This window comes from Chelonia mydas, chromosome 7 (genome assembly GCF_015237465.2).
Source record: "Chelonia mydas isolate rCheMyd1 chromosome 7, rCheMyd1.pri.v2, whole genome shotgun sequence".
Lineage (NCBI taxonomy): Eukaryota > Metazoa > Chordata > Testudines > Cheloniidae > Chelonia > Chelonia mydas.
In genome coordinates, this window is record NC_057853.1 from 31,554,128 (window position 1) to 31,572,065 (window position 17,938).

The window sequence follows — 17,938 nt, forward strand, 5'->3', positions numbered from 1 at the left end:
ACCCAAAGACCACTTGATGCCAACTAGCAGAGGGTACAGTGATACATAAGGGTACAAGGATCCCCAGAGTTCACCAGAAAGGTCATGGAAGGTCTCTACTAGAAGCCTGCCTCACACTGATTGCCAAAATAATTGTGAGCTGGATGTATGGAAAACATGAGGAGTTGTGGCTATGCTGAAAATTGTGTTCTCTAGGCCTTGTAGTTAAAGGCAAGGCACTCAAAGCTGTGTGGGAGGTACCTATCTTCCCTGGTTGGGCCATTGTGTGTGCCCCAGGAGAAGTCTGCCAATGCACTGAGTCCAATGAAGAGCTCCTGCAGTCTTCAGAAGGAAATTAACAGGAAGAGGGAAATGGGGGGTGCAGGAAGGACCCTGTTTTCAGGCAAAGCTCAAAGGTTTAGTCTGGTATTTCTGGGGGTGCAGCGAGAAGCCCTGGCATCCCACAATCTGCAAAGACAGACTGCCAGTGGGCTTGAGCTTATGAAAGGGGGATCTCAGCCATGCTGGCTGAAAAGGCTGGGAAAAGGACTTGGGGCAAGCTGTCCTGCAGGAGACGGGGGCAACGTCTTGTGAGTTAAGTAAGTCTAGGCATGTGATTATTTTGTTTTCTGTGTAACTGAGATGGTTTCCAATATTCTTCCTGTCCCTCATTTGAGTCTCTCCTCTGCTAATAAAGGTGGTTTGTTTTCACTCTGACTGGCTAAGTGCTGGATGTTCAGCGGAGCAGGGAGCCAGAGCTGACTCTTGGAAGTTGCTGTGTGCTGCTCCTGCGGGCATGACAAAGCTGAGTGCATCCAGTGGGTCAGGGGCTGGGTGCTCCAGGGCGACAGGTGGAGGAGCTGGGGGTCAGTGTGCACCTGGGGCTGAGCTGTAGAGAGTGGGAGGCTGGGCTTGTGTTGCCAGAGGCAGGGGGCTGCTCCACAGCAGGCACAGACAAGACCCCCTCAGGCGAAGGGCAGGTGGCAGGGAGGTGCCTTGCAGCCCTGGCACCTTTGGGAGGGCGGTGCCCAGAGAGTTGTGGGGAAAACGGAGGGCAAAGAGTCCCTGATGTATGCAATGCGCTTGGCTGATACAAGCTACACAGCGTTAGCCCTTCTCCGCTAGTCCCCGTTACCCAAGCAGCCTCATGTCCACACCGGTTTGTTATTGGCAGAAGCCTGCTACAGAATGGCCTGCAAGCCTTGTGGTTATAGATGCTGGGTCGTTGTTGTTGCAGGGTCTCTTGCAATCACTGCCCTGTCCGATTGTGCCTCTAGGGGAAAGCTTGAGGGTTAAATCCTGACCCTGCTTTCAGGGGGAAGATGAGAGGGTCCCAGCCCCACAGGATGGATGCAGGGCCCCCTGCTAAGGACGGAGCCCTGGCCACATCCTGGGCTCCGTCAATAGCCCTCTGAGGGCTCGAGTGCTGCTGTGAGAATGAGTCAGCAGCAGTCCCACTTCAAGCTTTCACACCAGTCACCCCATGCAGCCAAGTGAATGGGGGAGGACAGGTGGTGCAGGTCATGCCCACGTGCAGCAAGAAAGGAGGGCCACAGGAGTTCCTCTGTATTCCATTCTCCTCTCCTCCCTTCCTGCTATAGGTTCCTCCATCCCTTTAGTGTGTTGGCCTTGTCACCCACTAGTGGATGCAACACCGAGGATAAAAGACCTGCTGATGTCTGAGGGAAGAGCCTTGCTCAGCTTATGTGGGAGAATCCGAGCCCTTTGACCATTACATTCCCATGTTCAAGTCCCAGGACTCCTATGGTCTATGCCCAGCTCTGAGAGGGGAGGGGGAATTGGGAGTCAGGCCCCCTGGCTTCTATTCTATGCTCTGGGATGGGAGTGAGGTCTAGAAAACTAGAACAAGAGGGACTGCTGGATTCTATTCCCAGCTTTGCCACCAGTTTCCTATATGACTTTGGGCAAGTCATGTCTCTGTGCCTCAATTTCTGCAAAGTGGGGGTGCTGACCTCTCCCTCTGTGGTTGTGGGGGCTCCAGGGCTTGTTCATCTTTGGAAAGAGCTGGAACTTCCTGCCCAATGACTATTCAAAGCACAAGCCAAGGTGGCAGAAGAATCACCCACTGTCTGGAGAAGTGCTGTAGACACAAACATCTTTAGTAGTGCAGAGAGAGATTTCCCCCCTTCACCATACAGCCCTGTGTTAAAGCAAACCATGGAGGCTGTGTGAGTGGTGTGTTTCTAGCCAGGACCTGTAGTCCTGCTTCTGAGCCCGGCGGGGGGGGGGAGGGGGCGGGGGGGGGGGGGGACACGAGGGAAAGGCCATAGCTAAGTCACCAGCATGAGAAGGCGTTGGCCCTAGATCTCTTTGGAAAGGCAGCTTGGGGTTTAGATCTCAGCTCAGCCCCATGTCCTGCTGGCAGGGAGGGGACTTAGATCCTGGCTCATGGCTGGAGATGGGTCAGATGCAGCTGGACCAGCTCTTCGGCCCGATGTAGATACTCGGCTGTCTTCTTTTTCACTGCTTCCCGGCGAGCAGGATCGGGGTCTCCTGGGCAAGGAGAGGGGAAACGCACAGATGTGCCCATGACCGTAAGCAACAAGCTGGCTCCCTGCACTGAGCTATGGTGCTAGCCCACTCCTCCCTGCAGTGAAATGTATGACACTGAGGGCTTGTCTTCAGCTGCAGAATTAATGCAAGTGCGGAGGTGGTTTGAACTCAGGCTGGCCAGCCCCGGAGGGGGTTTAGGCTAAAACTCCAGGGAGTGAATCTCGCCAGCTGCTAGCACGACAACAGTGCAGGGTGACTGCAAGCTAGTGCTGCTCGAGGGCAGCTAATCCTTCAGTGCCTTCCCCCAATTCCTCCCTGTCCATGTGCCTGCAAAGGACAGACAGGTTCTCCCCCAATTCACTAGAAAAGGATGAGAGCCACTCAGCTCACTGTGGCAATAAGAACTATGGGATGCCCCCCCCCCAAAAAAAATCTTAGCAGCTCCCAAGAGTGGGGCAGACACATCAGCTGAGATGAGGCTAACAATCTGCATGCAATCCTAGAGTTAACTCCGCAGGAGACATTGTCTTAGCATGCTGCCAGCTGTTCCCAATGGACTGGGTGCATAATCTGGGCTGAGGATCAGGGACTTCAGGACCAAGACCCACACCTCCAATCTCGGTGAAATTTCGAGAAAGCAGCTGTGGGTTTGTTCTCTACGCTGGCCTGTTTGGCCACAACAGTCCAGACTAAACGTGGGAGGATCCACACTGCTGTTAGGTAGCCTGAGATAATTTGCAACCCTCCCATGGAAATAAAAGGCCCCCCCAAGAATCAGGGACGGGCAAAGATGGTCAAAGAGCCACAGCAAAATCTGTGCTTAAGACCGAGAGGAGGGGGCAGCCCTGGCAAAGGGACATAGGATCAATCTCACACCCTGGGTAACCTTAATGTTGGGTGGCTCTTCCTCCCTCCTGACAGCAGGCTGAGGGTGGCTGGCTCATTGGCAATACCCAGCTGCAGCTGGGAAGCTCTTTGTGGCAGGGACGGGCTGTTCCATGTTTGTACAGCACCTAGCACACCAGGGTCCCGCTCCAGGACTGGGGTGGCCAGGTGCAGCCTCTCTCGTGGTTACTGCTCAGGAGAAGGGAGGCCCACCCTGAACTCCAGGGCCTTTCTGTTTGCCTGGCTGGAATGTGGAAACTTATGAAAACTGCCTCCAACCACTTCCAGAATCTCTGGGAATGGTCAAGGTGCCGGCAGCCTGCAGCTCTAGGGACAAGGAGCAAATCCCGATTTCCACTAGAAATCGGTTCACTTGGTGCTGCAGGAGAGGCTCACTGGCGCCCTCTGCTGCTGTCTGCACATATCACAGGCAGCAGCTCACCAGGGGGCCATATACTTTGCTGCTCAGGCAGGCCAAGCTCTGTGTGTTATCCAACTTCTTAAGTGCTAATGGAGGATCAGATGGTGAGGGGTCCAGCTGGGGGTGGAGGGGCTGGCTGGGTGTGAAGGGTGGTAAGGGTCGAAGGCCCTGTCTGGGCAGGGGGCTGGACACAGCTGGGGCAAACGAGGGGCTGGCCAGCAATGGGGCGGGGCCGCTGGCTATACAGCTTGCCTACCTACGCCACGAAGGGTGCAATGTTCCAGTAATAACAGCGCTGGCCCAGGCCAATCCCTGGATTGACTCTCATCCCCTCATGTCCCTGTGGGTGAGCGGGTTGGCTGTTGGTTTTCCGCTGTGACGTGCGGAGGGTTGTTCCACCTCAGCTTGTGAGAGCTGCCCCAAGTCCCTGCTTGGGGTGATTTAGGATCCTCCCAGCCCCCCATAGAGAGGGGACCAAGCGCGGCCTGATGGAATCAAGGCCTGTGACTCTGCTCTGTGGGGGCGGAAATCGATGGAGGTGCGATACCGCTGATGGGAGGGAGGGTTCCAAACGCAGACACTAATGGGCAGGGGGTTAATAGCTGCCGTGACACACAGACATATCTGGGAGAGTAGGGTTGGGAGCTGGGAGTCAGAACTCCTGGGTTCGATGCCAGGCTCTGGGAGAGGAGTGGAGTCCAGTGGTTAAAGCAAGGGGCAGGGAGCCAGGACTCCTGCATTTTGCTCTGGCTGTGCTGCAGACTCCATGCCATGCCTGGTGGGGGATGTCACTTTCCCCTCTATGCTAAGGAGGGTACTGGTTTATCAATGAGGTCAGACCAAATGGTTCCCCCATCCCTTCAAGTACCTTGCACCCCCTTCAGCAGGATGTCCACCCCATTGCGGTAGCCACAGAGGGCGCCTGCGTAGTCTTTGGCTGCTTCTCGCTTCAAGGCCAGCGTGATCTCCTCAGTGGCCACTGCCAGGTACCCTCCAGGGTCCAGTCCCTGTATTGCCTCCTGCTCCGCAGGCTGAGAGATCTGCAGGTCCCACAGGGCATCAGCCGCCAGCTCAATGTCCTGGCCGGGGAGCAGCTCTGATCCCACGGCCAACGTGGCCCCCTGGGAAAGGCTGGCTGAGCATTGCTCTGAAAGCACAAAGTGTGTGTGGGGGGGAGGCATATTAAAAGGTAGCAGGGACCCCCTGCCTGCTTCCTTCATGAGACTGAAACCCTCCATTCCCCCCCTCCCACTATGGGGAGCACCAGGCAAGCTTCCCACCCCCACATCCTCCAAGTGGCCTGAGCCCGCCCAGCTCCCAGAGGAGAAAGCCTCCATGTCCCACTCCCCTGAGCCAGCCATCCTGGGCCTGGATCAGAGCTGGCATCCCCTAGAGATGACCCAGACCCATCTAACCCCCTCCTACCTTCCTTGATGAATGGGTCAAAGAGGGCCAAGTCCTGGTCAGACAGGGGGCCGCGGAGAGGCGACCCGCTCTCCTTCTCCTCCTCCCCCACCGAGGCAAAGAGCAGGTCCAGGTCCTCCTCTGATTTAGCAGCCAGTGCAGGGTCCCCTGAGAGCCAGGCAAGAAGCACAGGAGAAAGTGTGGGTGTCTGAATTGAACCCCACCCTGAGAAGCCAGCCTGCCTACCTGCCCAGGGAGCAGCCTCACCATCAGCTGAGGGTCTGGTGCTCAAGGCCTCAGTTTCCCCATCTGTACAACCGGGAGAATCACCGTTTGTCTGTGAACTCTTTGGGGAAGGGACAGTCTCTCGCTGGGTTTGTAGGTGCTACTGTAATACTACTACTAATGCACCCACCACAATGGGACCACAGGCTTGGGCTGGGGCCTCTAGATGCTACTGTATGATTAATAATAAAGCACACACCATAATGGGGCCTATGGGCACTACGATATTACGACTAATAATGTGCATGCTATAATGGGGGGCAAATCTCAGCTGGTTTCTAGATGCTACTGTAATGCTACTAATACACAACATAATGAGGCCCTGATCTCAGCTGGAGCCTCTGGCTGGGACCATAATACACACACTATAATAAGGCCCCCAATATTGGATGGGGCCTGTACATGTTACCATAATATTACTAATAATGCACACCCATAATGGGGCCCAGATCACAGCTGGGGTCTCTAGATGCTATTCTACTACGACTGTGTACCTCATAGTGGGGTCCCAATCTTGGTCAGGGCCTCTGTGTTCTGTACTCTACTGTATTCCACCATAATGGAGCCTCTAGGTACCACCATCACATGAATAGTGCTGCTAAGTGCGTCTAGGCTGGGCCAGCTGAAGAGCCTCTGCCCGAGGCAGGATAGAGCCTGGGATCCAACAATCTTCACTGGCGAAAGTGATGCCTTTCATTATAGGCTCAGGCCCCTGAGCTGCCTCTTGTCCAGTCCCTCCCTGGTGCTGGGCTGTGACTACAGCTCTTTGTTCCCCGCTCCTGACTCGCTTGCTGTAGCAGCGGAATCCTCCCTCACTCCCCAACCTACGAACCACATGATGCATCATCCCCCGTCCCCCCCTGAATCAGCTGAATGTCATGTGCTCATGGTGCATTGTCCCCTAACCCTGCTCCCCGGCCTGAAGAGAAGAGGAGGCCTAAGATTCTGAAGCACCTGCTGCCCCAATCAGAGCCATGGATAGTCAGTGCCTTTGGACGCCAAGCCCTTGGCAAGGGCAAAGTCCTTCACGGAGATCAAGGCTGCGATTTGTAAAAGGTGTTAAATGCCAAAATCCTCTGGGAGTTGGGGACCTAATTCCCAATCGCAGCCTCCCTACTAGGGAGTGGCTCTTAGCAATTGCACTTGAGACAGCTGATCACTGGGCTGGTCAGTTTCACATATACGGAGATGCAGCATGGGCCAATAGCTAGGGAACAAGGCTGGGCCTCAGGACTCCTGAGGTCTATTCCCAGCTCTGCCATCGACCTGCTGGGTGACCTTCTACAAGTCCCTTCACCTCTCTGTGCCTCTGTTTCCCACCCTTTGTCTATTTAGAGCGTGAGCTCTTCTGGGCTGGGACCATGTAACACAAGGAGCCCTGAGCTCAGCTGGAGCCTGTAGGTGCCACCACAATACTGGTGAGAATGTGCGCATCATAATGGGGCTCTAATATGGAGGGGTCCTCCAGGACCAAACCTTAATACTCCTGCTAAGGTGCACCCCATAATGGGGTCCCTTCATGCTCCCACAATATAAATAAGAGTTGCTTAAATCTCTGCTCTGAAACGCAGCTGGCAAGTTTCCCTTCCTGCTCCCCCTGCCGCAAGCACAAGGTTGGTCTGTTTGGTTAGCCAGGGTCAGGTTTAAATGGGAAAAAGGTTCCTGAACGTCACAAATCACCAACACAACATTTAATGGCACAATAATATTTTTGCCCCTCTGTTGTGCCTTTCCGCTGCGGAAGTCAAGAACTTTGCCCATAGCAATTAATTAACCCTTTGCAGCCCTGCTGAGAGGCTGGTCAATATAACTATCCCCATTTTGCAGACTGAGAAAGAGCAGCACAGACAGGGGAAGCAATTTGTCCAAGGTCACACCACGAGTCTGTGGCAGGGCCTGAGACTGAACCCAGAAAACCCAGCTCTTGTCACTCGGTCAGACTCCCCTGCTCCCAGAGCTGGGGATAGAACCCAGTCGCCCTGCTGTAACCCACAAAACCAATAGCAAGAATCTCGTACCTGTCTCCTCTCCTTCGTCCCCCCTGTTATGCTCCTCCCCTGCTACGCCCACAGCTCCCCGGGGCACTGGGCTCTGTGGTTCCGTCTGCTCCCTTCGGTGTGGTTCTGGCTCCCCCTCAGGCTCCAGGCTCTGCAGTCCCAGTTCTGCCACAGATCTCCGAGCATCATCCCCGGCATCTGTGCCCTCCTGTGGCACTGGGATCAGAGGGGGTGGCAGGATGCGTAGGTCACAGGCCTCCAGGGGCCTCTTTACCTCCCCTCCCTGGAGGAAGGAAGCAGCATGGTAAAGGGGCAGCCAGGGACTAGAGTGCTAGTCTGGCCATGGGGGCAGGGATGGGGTATTAGCCCTGTCTGCTGCCAATGGAGCAGCGCAATGATGCTTCCCAGGACGTTTTGACACGCACAGTGGGGAAGATGGGCACAAATGGGGGAAGTGACCTGCCCAGAACCACATAGCAGGTCAGTGGCAGAACTGGGAAGGGAACCCAGGCGCCCAGATACCAGCCCCACCCCATAACCCACCAGATCCCACATCCCTCCCAGAGCTGGGAATAGAACCCGGGAATCCTGACTCCCAGCTCCCACTGTTCTAACCCGCTAGACCAGGGGTTCTCAAACTGGGGGTCGGGACCCCTCAGGGGGTCACAGGGTTATTACATGGGGGGGGGGGTCATGAGCTGTCAGCCTCCACCCCAAACCCCGCTTTGCCTCCAGCATTTATAATGGTGTTAAATAAATAAAAAAGTGTGTTTTTAATTTATATGGGAGGGGGGGGTCACACTCAGAGGCTTGCTATGTGAAAGAGGTCCCCAGTACAAAAGTTTGAGAACCAGTGTACTAGACCCACTCAGTCCTGACTATCATCTTTCAGAGGAGTCTCTGCTGTACACTGGGATGGGGAGAATCTCCTCAGCCCAAGCTTTTCATGGGAGGTGTAGAGCAACTGGGTGGGCCGTTGGTACTTCCATGCATGTGAGCAGCTTAATGCATCAGCAATGGACTCGGACCACTCGGTCCCTCAGCCCAGCCCTACCCCACGTACCCTGAAGAACTCCTTGAGCTGGGGGCTGTTGTTCAGTGCAGGAATGTGCACCGTGAACCTCAGCATGGCCTCAGCTGCTTTCCTGCGCTCCTCAATCACCTCAGGCTCAAAGCGGCCTGCAGGAGAGAGCTCCTATTAGCATAGGTCCTGCAGCACAACTCCCTCCCCAGACAGACCATCCACTCCACCTCTAGACCTGTGGTACATTCCAGCCCGCCCACCCCTGCCACTGTCTGGTGGGCATCCCACCTCAATTCACTTCAGATGGTATGATCCACTGTGTGCCTCTGTTCTGGGAATTTGGTGTGAGCCCCCCTGCAGCATGCCCTGGCATGACCTTTCCCCCTTTGGGGACACCAGCTCCAGTCTGTCCCCAGGGCAGGGGACTGGCTGGTTCAGGGTGGCAGGGAATGGGCTATGGGATCTTTTCCTGCTAAGGTGCACCAGCTCTGATCCAGTCCCAGGTCCCTAGTGAATTAGGTCATTCCCATCTGAGGCCCGTTTGGTGATCTGGTTGTGAAGTGACTTGGAGGGTAGGTCCAAGCGCCCCACACCAGCAGTCTCTAGGGGTGCACTGGGGACTCAGGCTGTTGTGCCTGGGGCAATGGGAGGTGGGATGTGTGGATGGCAGGGTGGGGTCTGGGTATGTGGGAGGGGAAGTAAGGGAGCTCTGAGTCTGTGTGGGGACCTATGGGAAGTTGCAGGGTGTTGGTGGGGGGATGGGACAGAGCTGTTGGGGGAAGAGGAGGAAGGGGGCTGTTTGAAAAGAGCTGGGTGTGTGGGCAGATGTTATAGGATGTCATGGAGCACTGTGGGGAGGACGAAGCTGTGTGGGAGGATGCAGGAGCTACATGGGGTAGGGGGCTGTGCTGTGAGGATAGGAGGAGTTGGGCATGGGAGAGAGAGCTGTGGTGGGGGGGAAAAAGGTGGAAGGATGGGGAGAGCGGAGTGCATCTGCGTGTGGGGGGGAGCTCTCTCTGCCACTGCCCCTGCTCTGCGGGCACCCAGATGAATCAGGCTCCAGGGGCTGCTGAGTCCCCTGCCCCTTGGGAAGCCCCTTACCGAAGACCTGGGCTTTGGGGAAGGCGGGGAACTCCTCCATGCGCCGGAAGAGGTTGCGGTGGATGTAGGACAGGTCCCCATGCAGCTTCTTGAAGTCACTGTACCGTTTCCAGACCGTGATCTGAAAGACACAAGCCCCCCAGGTGCCCCAGTTAACTAGCCACAGATGTGCTCTAACCCTGCAGCTCCCACAGTCCCAGGGACCCTTCCCATATTCCCCAAACTGCAACCCTTCAACTCAAACCCCCAAATCCAAACCTATGGACCCAGCTCCTTCCAGGCTGAACTTTGATGTCAAACTCCTGGATTTCTGTTCCCTAAAGCCCTCCTGAATTTCACCCCAGACCTCAGCCACTCTGCCCCTGCCCCACAACCTTTGCCATAGGACTCAAAACCCCAAGACAAAACCATCTCCAAAACTCAGCTCCACCAGACCTCAAATTTTGGGACTTTGCCCACCACTGCTGAGCAGCCGTGCATGTGGACTAACCTGGAGTAGAGACCCCCCCCCCCCGAATTCTTTGCTCCCTCTCTTTGAGGACACGGATGGATGGATATGGATTCCTTCCCACCCTTTCTTGGCACCCCTCCCCTGCATGAGCAGATGGGTTTAAAAGAGTCACCTCCTTGACATCCTCCGGTTTCGTCTTCGAAACAAACTAAGGAGGAAAGAGACAACGAGTCAGTAACTTCCGAGCCATGAGGAGGAGATGGGGAGGATTGGGGTTAATGAAGGGACCAGCAGGGCGGGGCCATCAGCCAAGGATGTGGGAAATGTGACAGCCACGGCGTGCGGTGTGGCAGGGGTCACCCCCCTGGGGCATCCCCAGGGCGTCCCTGGGACATGGGCAATGTGGGACATGCCTTTGACCTGCAATATCCACAGTGCCTGGGGCTTATGGAGGGCCTCCCACCTGGGACGCCCCTGAGGTGTGGAGAGCTGTGGCAGGGGCTGGCCACGACACCGTCCCAGGTGCGGGTCTCCTGGGACCCAGGGACACAAGGCTCCCCCTGCAGGAAGCTTCCCTCTTAAAGGGGCCACAACCACGACACGGTTCGACACCCCAAAACGGAGACCTGACAGGGCCCACAAGCAGCTCCCCACCTCTTAAAGCAGCTACGCACAGTGTCCTTCCCCCTGAAAAGTACCAGGGACAAGTCTCGCCCCACGGAGGCCAAGCGAGGTATCCCCTCTCATGGGGGTATCAGCAGCCCCTGCTGCCCAGCAGGAAGGGCCCTTCACCTTAAAGGGATCACGCGCAGCCCCCTGGGGAGGGTCCCAGGAGCTGCCCCTCACCTTGGCTGTCACTTTATATTCGGTGTAGCCCTTGGGGTGGCTCCTCGGCTCCGTGACCGTGTAATGCCGCTGGTACTCATCCTTCACCCTGCAGGCCATCACCCTCTTCCCATTGGGGCGGCGGCCCCTTTAAATACTGAGCCCGCCCTCCCCCACATCGGCAGCCAGCCGCCCAGCTGCTGTGACTGCCGCCAGGGAGCGTGGATTTGCCGAACAGCCACTACGCATGCGCAAGCGATGTAGGCATCTCCCCGCCCATACTACGCACACGCGGCTGGACCTCCTGTCCCCGCCCCAGCCCAGGGAGCGTGTGTAAAGTGCAAGGCTGCAGGCGAGCTGAAGAGTCAAGGGCTCTTCTGGAAAGTGTTACAGGCAGGGTAAGCGGGGAGTTGAGCTTGGAATGGGGAAAGGAATACAGAGAGGAAGACTGGCAGGGGCAAAGGGGTAATTGGGACAGCACTGGTTCTGAACCAGGGGTACACATAGCCCTGGGCGTACACCAAAGTCTTCCTGAGGGTACATCAATTCGTCTAGTTATTTGCCTAGTTTTACAACAGGCTACACAAAAAGCACTAGCAGAGTCAGTATAAGCTAAAATTTCATACAACGATTTATTTATACTGCTCTATATACTATACACTGAAATGTAACTACAATCTTTATATTCCAATTGATTTAATTTAGAATTATTTGGTACAAATGAGAGAGTGAACAATTTCTCAGTAACAGTGTGCTGGGACACTTTTGTATTTTTGTCTGATTTTGTAAGTAAGTAGTTTTTAAGTGAAACAAAACTTGGGGTACGTAAGACAAATCAGACTCCTGAAAGGGGCAACGTTGTCTGGAAAGGTTGAGAGCCACTGGGTTACAGGGTAAGGTATAAAGGGTGTAATGTTAAAGGATAGAAAGTGGAAGGTAACAGGGTAGGGCTAGGGCAGGTAAATAGAAAGTGGGGAGAAAAACGGTGTCACCCTTCTAACGCTGATGCACTTTACAAGCAGGGCAAAAAGCTGGGAATAAGGTTTGAAAACTTGATGCTCCCTGGAACCTCAATCCTCATATCCCATTCCAACCTCAACCAGGCTGCTCAAGCCCCACAGTTCAACGTTGGGGGGCAGCTTTGAGGTACATCCTTAAAGTCGAGGTCTTGCTATTGCTGTATGGACACAGCTGACCAGAGGGTATGTCTGCAGCAGCCCAGGTGTTCCCACTGCCTGAGGGACCTTGGCCAAAACAGCACCTCTCATGGCTCTGCTATCCCTTCTCCATCCCAGAGGTTGCTGCAGCACAAAGAGGGTGAGTGGAGAGTTTGCAGAGCAAGATGAGATTAAATGCACTGGAAAGAGGTGAATTATTAAACTGTATTTGACAAAGATTAACTTTCTCAATCACTAAAATGCAGCTGCCTCTGGGGTGGGGCACAAGAGCTGTTTTTACAGGGATCCCTCACCCAGTGCTGAGATGTAGCCCCCTCTGAGGTGGGGAGCAGGGGCTGTTTATTCAGTGACTCCTTGCTTGGCTCTGAGATCCAGCCACCACTGACTGGGACAGAGGGGGCTGTTTAACAGCTCATAGTAACAGTTAAGAACAGGAAGTGAATCTCTCTCTGCTTAAAACTGTTACGAATTACACCTTGTAGGACACGCACACAACTGCTGCGAATTATACCTGGTAGGACACGCACACAAGTGCTACGAATTACACCTTGTAGGACACGCACACAAGTGCTGCGAATTATACCTGATAGGACACGCACACCAATGCTGCGAATAATACCTGATAGGTCATGCACAGTTCGAATCTAGGCTGAGGCACAGAAATAAAGTCCACAACTGCAGAGTTCCCAAAAGACACTAAGTTTATTACGCTCGAGCGTGGTGCCCCCCTGCTAGCCAGGAGGGGACCCTGAATGCAAATTATACAAAGGTTATATACCTTTTAGCAAAGCATGTTGCCCTCGTGCATCAGAAACCTTAGCCAATAAACAAACCCTTGTCTTATCTACCACCTATCCCTGCTTGGTGCATTCCTCATGCTATACCAGTATGTTAATTACACAGCATGGTCCTAAAACCATGCATCAGTAACTTTTATTATCAGGATGGGAGGCCTCACATCAAGGCCAAGAGACAGGGAGTTAGAGACTGACAAAAACCAGATACTGGGAATCAAGGCAGGCTGGAGACAAGGAGGAGGATTTTCACAGGTATTCAGTATCTAAGGATTACTCCTCCTGGTGTATGATGTGCTGGCATTTAAACAATGGTGGGTCCCAAACCAAAATGGAGTCACATGTGCTAACTTTTCCTTAATAAAACCACAGGGGGTTCAGGATAGAGGGTGAGGGAGATCCTTGCAGACACCCCCCCGCCTGCAACTCAGCTGAGGCTGGAAAAAAATATACCAGCATCACTAAGCCCATGTGAAAAACAGATGCTGTAGCTGGGCATCTGGAGCCACCCCTATGGGTAGTCCATCTCTCAGGGGAAGCTGGCACAATAAACCAAAACCACAAGGCAACCCACGCAGGCTCAAGGACTCCAGGCACAGCCAGGACACAGGCCACTGATTTTATTAGCACAGGAGATGAAAAATGTGAGTGAATGTTTTATACAGAGGTGGGTTGTTTTCTTTCTTTTTTTGGGGGTGAGGTGGGAAAGAGTCCCTCTCTGCCAGTCCCACTCATGCACACAGTTCAACAGGCCTTGTGCTCTAGTGATGGGGTCTCAGTTACGCCCCGCCCCCCCCCCCATAAATGGCTTGGTCCCTCTGCTTCCCCCATCATTTCGGTCCAATTGATTGCCAGCATTAGAGGTTCAAACCCTGAAACACATGCACAAGACCCGGGCCAGGGGCACTAAGCCATGCGTCAATCCAGGGGGCAGCTGGGATCTAGGCCGAGTCCAAGGAGAGTTGCTGTCCCGATGACTGACTGTTGGAGGAAAGCATGATGGGAGGGTCCATGGAAACAACAGCCACATGGTCCTGGGAACTCTGTTCAAAGCTTGGATGCAGCCCCACCCCCACTCTTGCAGCCCCCCACAAAGGAGGGGGCCAGGTCTGGGGCATGGTCAGTCCGCAGTGAAGATCCGGCTGGAAATATCATCCAGGAGCCAGTCGATCCCCGTCAGCAGGTTCTCCCCAGTGAAGGCACTGCAGGCCTGGATGCACCAGTGGTGGCTTTTGATGCTGTCTAGTTCCAAGGCCTTAAGGGAAGACAAGACGACGCTGAGTTACCTGAGTGTGCTGAGACCAAACTTGTCTTCAGCCCACATCTCCCAGCACTAGCACACCCTCCTGTCCCTGTCCTGGGGAGGGAAGGATTAGCCCCTTACTCGCAACCTGGTAAAACTGAGGCACGGAGAGGGAAAAGATCATACAGTGAGTCAGTGATAAACTGGAGACAAGTCAGGAGTCCTGGCTGCCATTCATCTGGTGTAACTCTTCTACCCCACTCCCCTTCCAGAGCTGGGAACAGAAGAGTTGACTCCCAGACTCTGACCCCCGTCCTCCAACCAACAGACCCCACTCCCCTCAGTCAATATCCCTGGTTTGCTTCAGGCCAGTGGCTCTCACCTCACGGATGGCATTGGAGGACAGTGCTCCCGGCAGGTCCTGTTTGTTGGCGAAGATGAGCAGGGTGGCTCCAGCCAGGCGCTGTGGGGAAGGAATCAAAGGGTGAGCTGCATGGTCCTGTTGTCTTGGTCCCCCATTCCTGTTAGTCCTTCAAGCACCCTCCCACCCAGTCAGCAGCCAGGCCTACCTCCTCCTCCTCTGGCCCAGACAGGGGGCTGTTTCTCAGTCCTGAGGGACCTGGCAGCAGGGAGACTGGGGTCCTCTCTGCAGCAGAGGCAGGTGCTGCCTCCAGCAGGCCAATACCAAACCAGGCACCTCAGGGACCCGAACCCAAATCCCAGCTACGTCCAGCCTAGTTCAGTCAGAAGTTGTCCCACCGACCCACAGGATACAGCCCCCCAAAGGATACTTTGTACAGCCCACTCCCTCATGCCCAAAAGATACACCCCCCTCTCCCAAAACACTTGATATAACCCATCCCATACATATAACTTTTCCCACAGGATACACCCCCCCATCCCCTCCAAGACAAATTGGTACAGCCCCCCACTCCCAAATATAGATCCTCCCTTCCCCCCAGACAGATGCACTTCCCACCTCTTCCACCAGGAGGCTCTGCAACTCCTGCTTGCAGACTTGCAGGCGCTGCTGGTCAGCGCTGTCCACCACCCAGATGAGACCGTCAGTGCTCTCAAAGTAGTTGCGCCAGTAGGAGCGCAGGGATGTCTGTCCGCCCACATCCCAAATGTTCAGCTTGAACCTGAGGAGCAGTAGAAAAAGACACAGATTGTGGAGGTAAAGGGGCAGCCAAGCAACATCCCAGCATGCAATGGGGAACAGGCATCCTGGAGCAAGGAGGGGATGTTGCCTCTGCATCTGGCTCTGGGGAGACCAAACTTTCTTGGCTCCAAATTCCTTAAGAGCAACAGAAAGTGAGCAAGGGGCTGAGCTGGGGGGGAGGGGGGTGCAGGGGATCTGTCAATAAAGCCTCATCTTGCTTTGGTTAAGTGAAGCCTGTGAGGGCAGAAAAACCACCCACATGATCTGAAGGGAGTTAAGCTCAAGGGGGAGCAGGAACTGTTAGGGGAATTCGGTGAGGGATCTGTACAGAACTTACAGTAAAGAAGACAAAACCAGCTGGAGACCAGGGATGTTGAGATCTATTAGGCAGGGGAATCAGCTCTCCAAGGGTGCACTACAGAATCACATAAATGTAGGGCTGGAAAGGATCTTGAGAAGTCATCAAGTCCAGCCCCCTGCACTGTGACAGGACCAAGAAAACCTAGACCATGATATTCAATTTGTGATCCATTGAAACCCTAAGATCCTTTTCCACAATGCTACCACGTATGGCTAAGGGGGCTTGAAACTAGGGTTGATCAGAGACTGAGGGTTTACAGTGTGGGGAGGGGTGGATAATCCTGCCTTGCAGGTGGCGGGGGATCAGACTTTGGAGGGACAATCCTCTCCAGGGGATGGATGGGCTGGGCAGGTTTGGGCTCCTGTGGATGGATTAGGCACTCCGCTGGGTGCTCACCCCCGGTGCTCCAGGGTTTTGATGTTGAAGCCCAGTGTGGGTGAGATGGTGTCGATATCCTCCCCATTGAACTTCTTCAGGATGGTTGTTTTGCCAGCGTTGTCCAGGCCACTGGGGGAGGTAGGTCAAGGAGATGGGATAGCTCAGTGGATTGAGCATTGGCCTGTTAAACCCAGGGTTGTGAGTTCAATCCTTGAGGGGGCCATTTAGGGATCTGGGGCAAAAATTGGGCATTGGTCCTGCTTTGAGCAGGGGGTTGGACTAGATGACCTCCTGAGGTCCCTTCCAACCCTGATAAAGCCACCGGGGGGGGGGTGGCAACGGCTGGATCAGCTGGATGGTGGATTAGCCCATAAAAAGGAAACTCCCAGTTCGGATGAGTGCAGCCCCTTCCTCTTCCATCACCCCCTCACAGCACTTGGTACAACCCCTCAATTCACTGGATACAGCCCCCCAGGAGAGTTGGTACACCTCATCCCTAAATCCACAAAATACAGCACCCCTCCAGGACACTTGGTAGAGCCCAGATCCCAGACCCACAAGATACACCTCCTTCCCCCTAACCCTTGGTACAACCCAGCCCCACAGGCTACACCCACAAGAACTGTTGGTACAGCCCAGACCCACAGGATACATCCCTCCCCCCAACTCCTTGGTACAGCCGTCAGCTCCCACATCTAAAAGATAAAAACCCCCTTTATCCCGCGATGCTTGGTACAGCCCATCCTCTCCTCCTGCAAAAGGATACAGCATAAGGAGCCGCAGCTCCCGCTCCTTCTGTCGCATCTTCTTCAGAATAGTCAGCAGCCCCATCACCAGCAGTCCAGACGCCTCTTCCACCCCGCCCGGCACCTGCTTCTCACGGACCAGCGCCCATTGGGTCCCGTCGCCGCCAATCACCATGACGCTGATCCCCATTGGGCGCATTCACTACACGTTCCGCCCCCTTGCCGAAAACCAAAGAGGACGGATCCTGCGGCCAGGAGAGATCCTCACAACGCTAGATTTTCCGACATCGCCACCTAGGCGACGGGGCTGAAATTACAGATCCCACCCCCCGGAATCACAGAGGCGGTGGACTGTCACGCGGAAGAATCCTTAAAAGGAGCCCACAGCGTCACCTGGGGGTGGAGACTGGTATTACAGCCCCTCAAAGGGGTTCATTTACAAGTGATGGGAAAGCAAGCCCGAAATGGGACAGCTGGGTGGGACCCCATCTAAGCCAGGTGCCAGCCAAGCCCAAGGGGAAAGCAAGCTGCCCCCCCAAGCCAGGGGAAAATGAGAGGGGGCAGTAAGTCACTGACCCCACCCTAGATGGGGTGGGGGTGGGAGGACCAGCCAAACAGCAATGCACCGCAACAGCCAGGCTGGCTACTACTGGCCCTGACCCCACCGACTGGGCTCCTGCCACCTCTGCTGGTGGGACGAATCCCACTGCAGAAGGGAAGTTGCACTGGTGGCTTGGCCATGTCTGCGCCCAGTTTGTGTCATCACAGGTCTCCGAATCATCTTTTGCTGTTGGTGATAGAGCTAATAGCAAACAGGCCACCCTTATCAAGGCCAGGGGTTCCCACACACCAGATCCCTTAAGACAGGGCAATGATATCTCTGCTTTCACAGCTATTAACTCCTCCCAAGCCCCAAGGGATCACCCTTCCCCAACCACAGCTCAGAGCTCCTGTGTGCACTAGATTGGGGGCTAGGACCTTTGTGGGGGTGCTTATTCTGCAAAGCACCCATCACTTGCATAGCTGGTAGATGATATACTATGTTTACACATTTCAGAGTAGTAGCCGTGTTAGTCTGTATCCGTAAAAAGAAAAGGAGGACTTGTGGCACCTTAGAGACTAACAAATTTATTAGAGCATCAGCTTTCGTGAGCTACAGCTCACTTCACTGGATGCATCCGATGAAGTGA

General features: G+C 54.7%; 2 protein-coding genes across 3 annotated transcripts; both read right to left on the bottom strand.

Moving 5' to 3' along the window:
- Positions 1–111: 111 nt before the first annotated feature.
- On the bottom strand, positions 112–11,258 carry SNX15 (sorting nexin 15). Of its 2 annotated transcripts, none has more exons than XM_027832487.3 (8): positions 10,908–11,258; positions 10,234–10,269; positions 9,611–9,731; positions 8,549–8,664; positions 7,507–7,768; positions 5,225–5,371; positions 4,668–4,946; positions 112–2,493 (listed from the first exon to the last, which is right to left on the bottom strand). In XM_027832487.3, exons 1-8 carry the CDS (start codon positions 11,004–11,006, stop codon positions 2,387–2,389), a joined length of 1,167 nt encoding a protein of 388 aa, XP_027688288.2. In that variant the 5' UTR covers positions 11,007–11,258; the 3' UTR covers positions 112–2,386. The 2 variants fall into 2 exon arrangements, with proteins under 2 accessions (XP_027688288.2, XP_043406424.1); XM_043550489.1 differs by lacking the exon at positions 10,908–11,258 and adding an exon at positions 10,716–10,863.
- A 2,188-nt stretch (positions 11,259–13,446) lies between these two features.
- On the bottom strand, positions 13,447–16,993 carry ARL2 (ADP ribosylation factor like GTPase 2). Its single transcript, XM_007070350.4, has 5 exons — positions 16,769–16,993; positions 16,021–16,131; positions 15,081–15,243; positions 14,484–14,564; positions 13,447–14,113 (listed from the first exon to the last, which is right to left on the bottom strand). The coding sequence occupies exons 1-5, from the start codon at positions 16,945–16,947 to the stop codon at positions 13,979–13,981; spliced, it is 669 nt and encodes a 222-aa protein (XP_007070412.3). The 5' UTR covers positions 16,948–16,993; the 3' UTR covers positions 13,447–13,978.
- Positions 16,994–17,938: the final 945 nt, after the last annotated feature.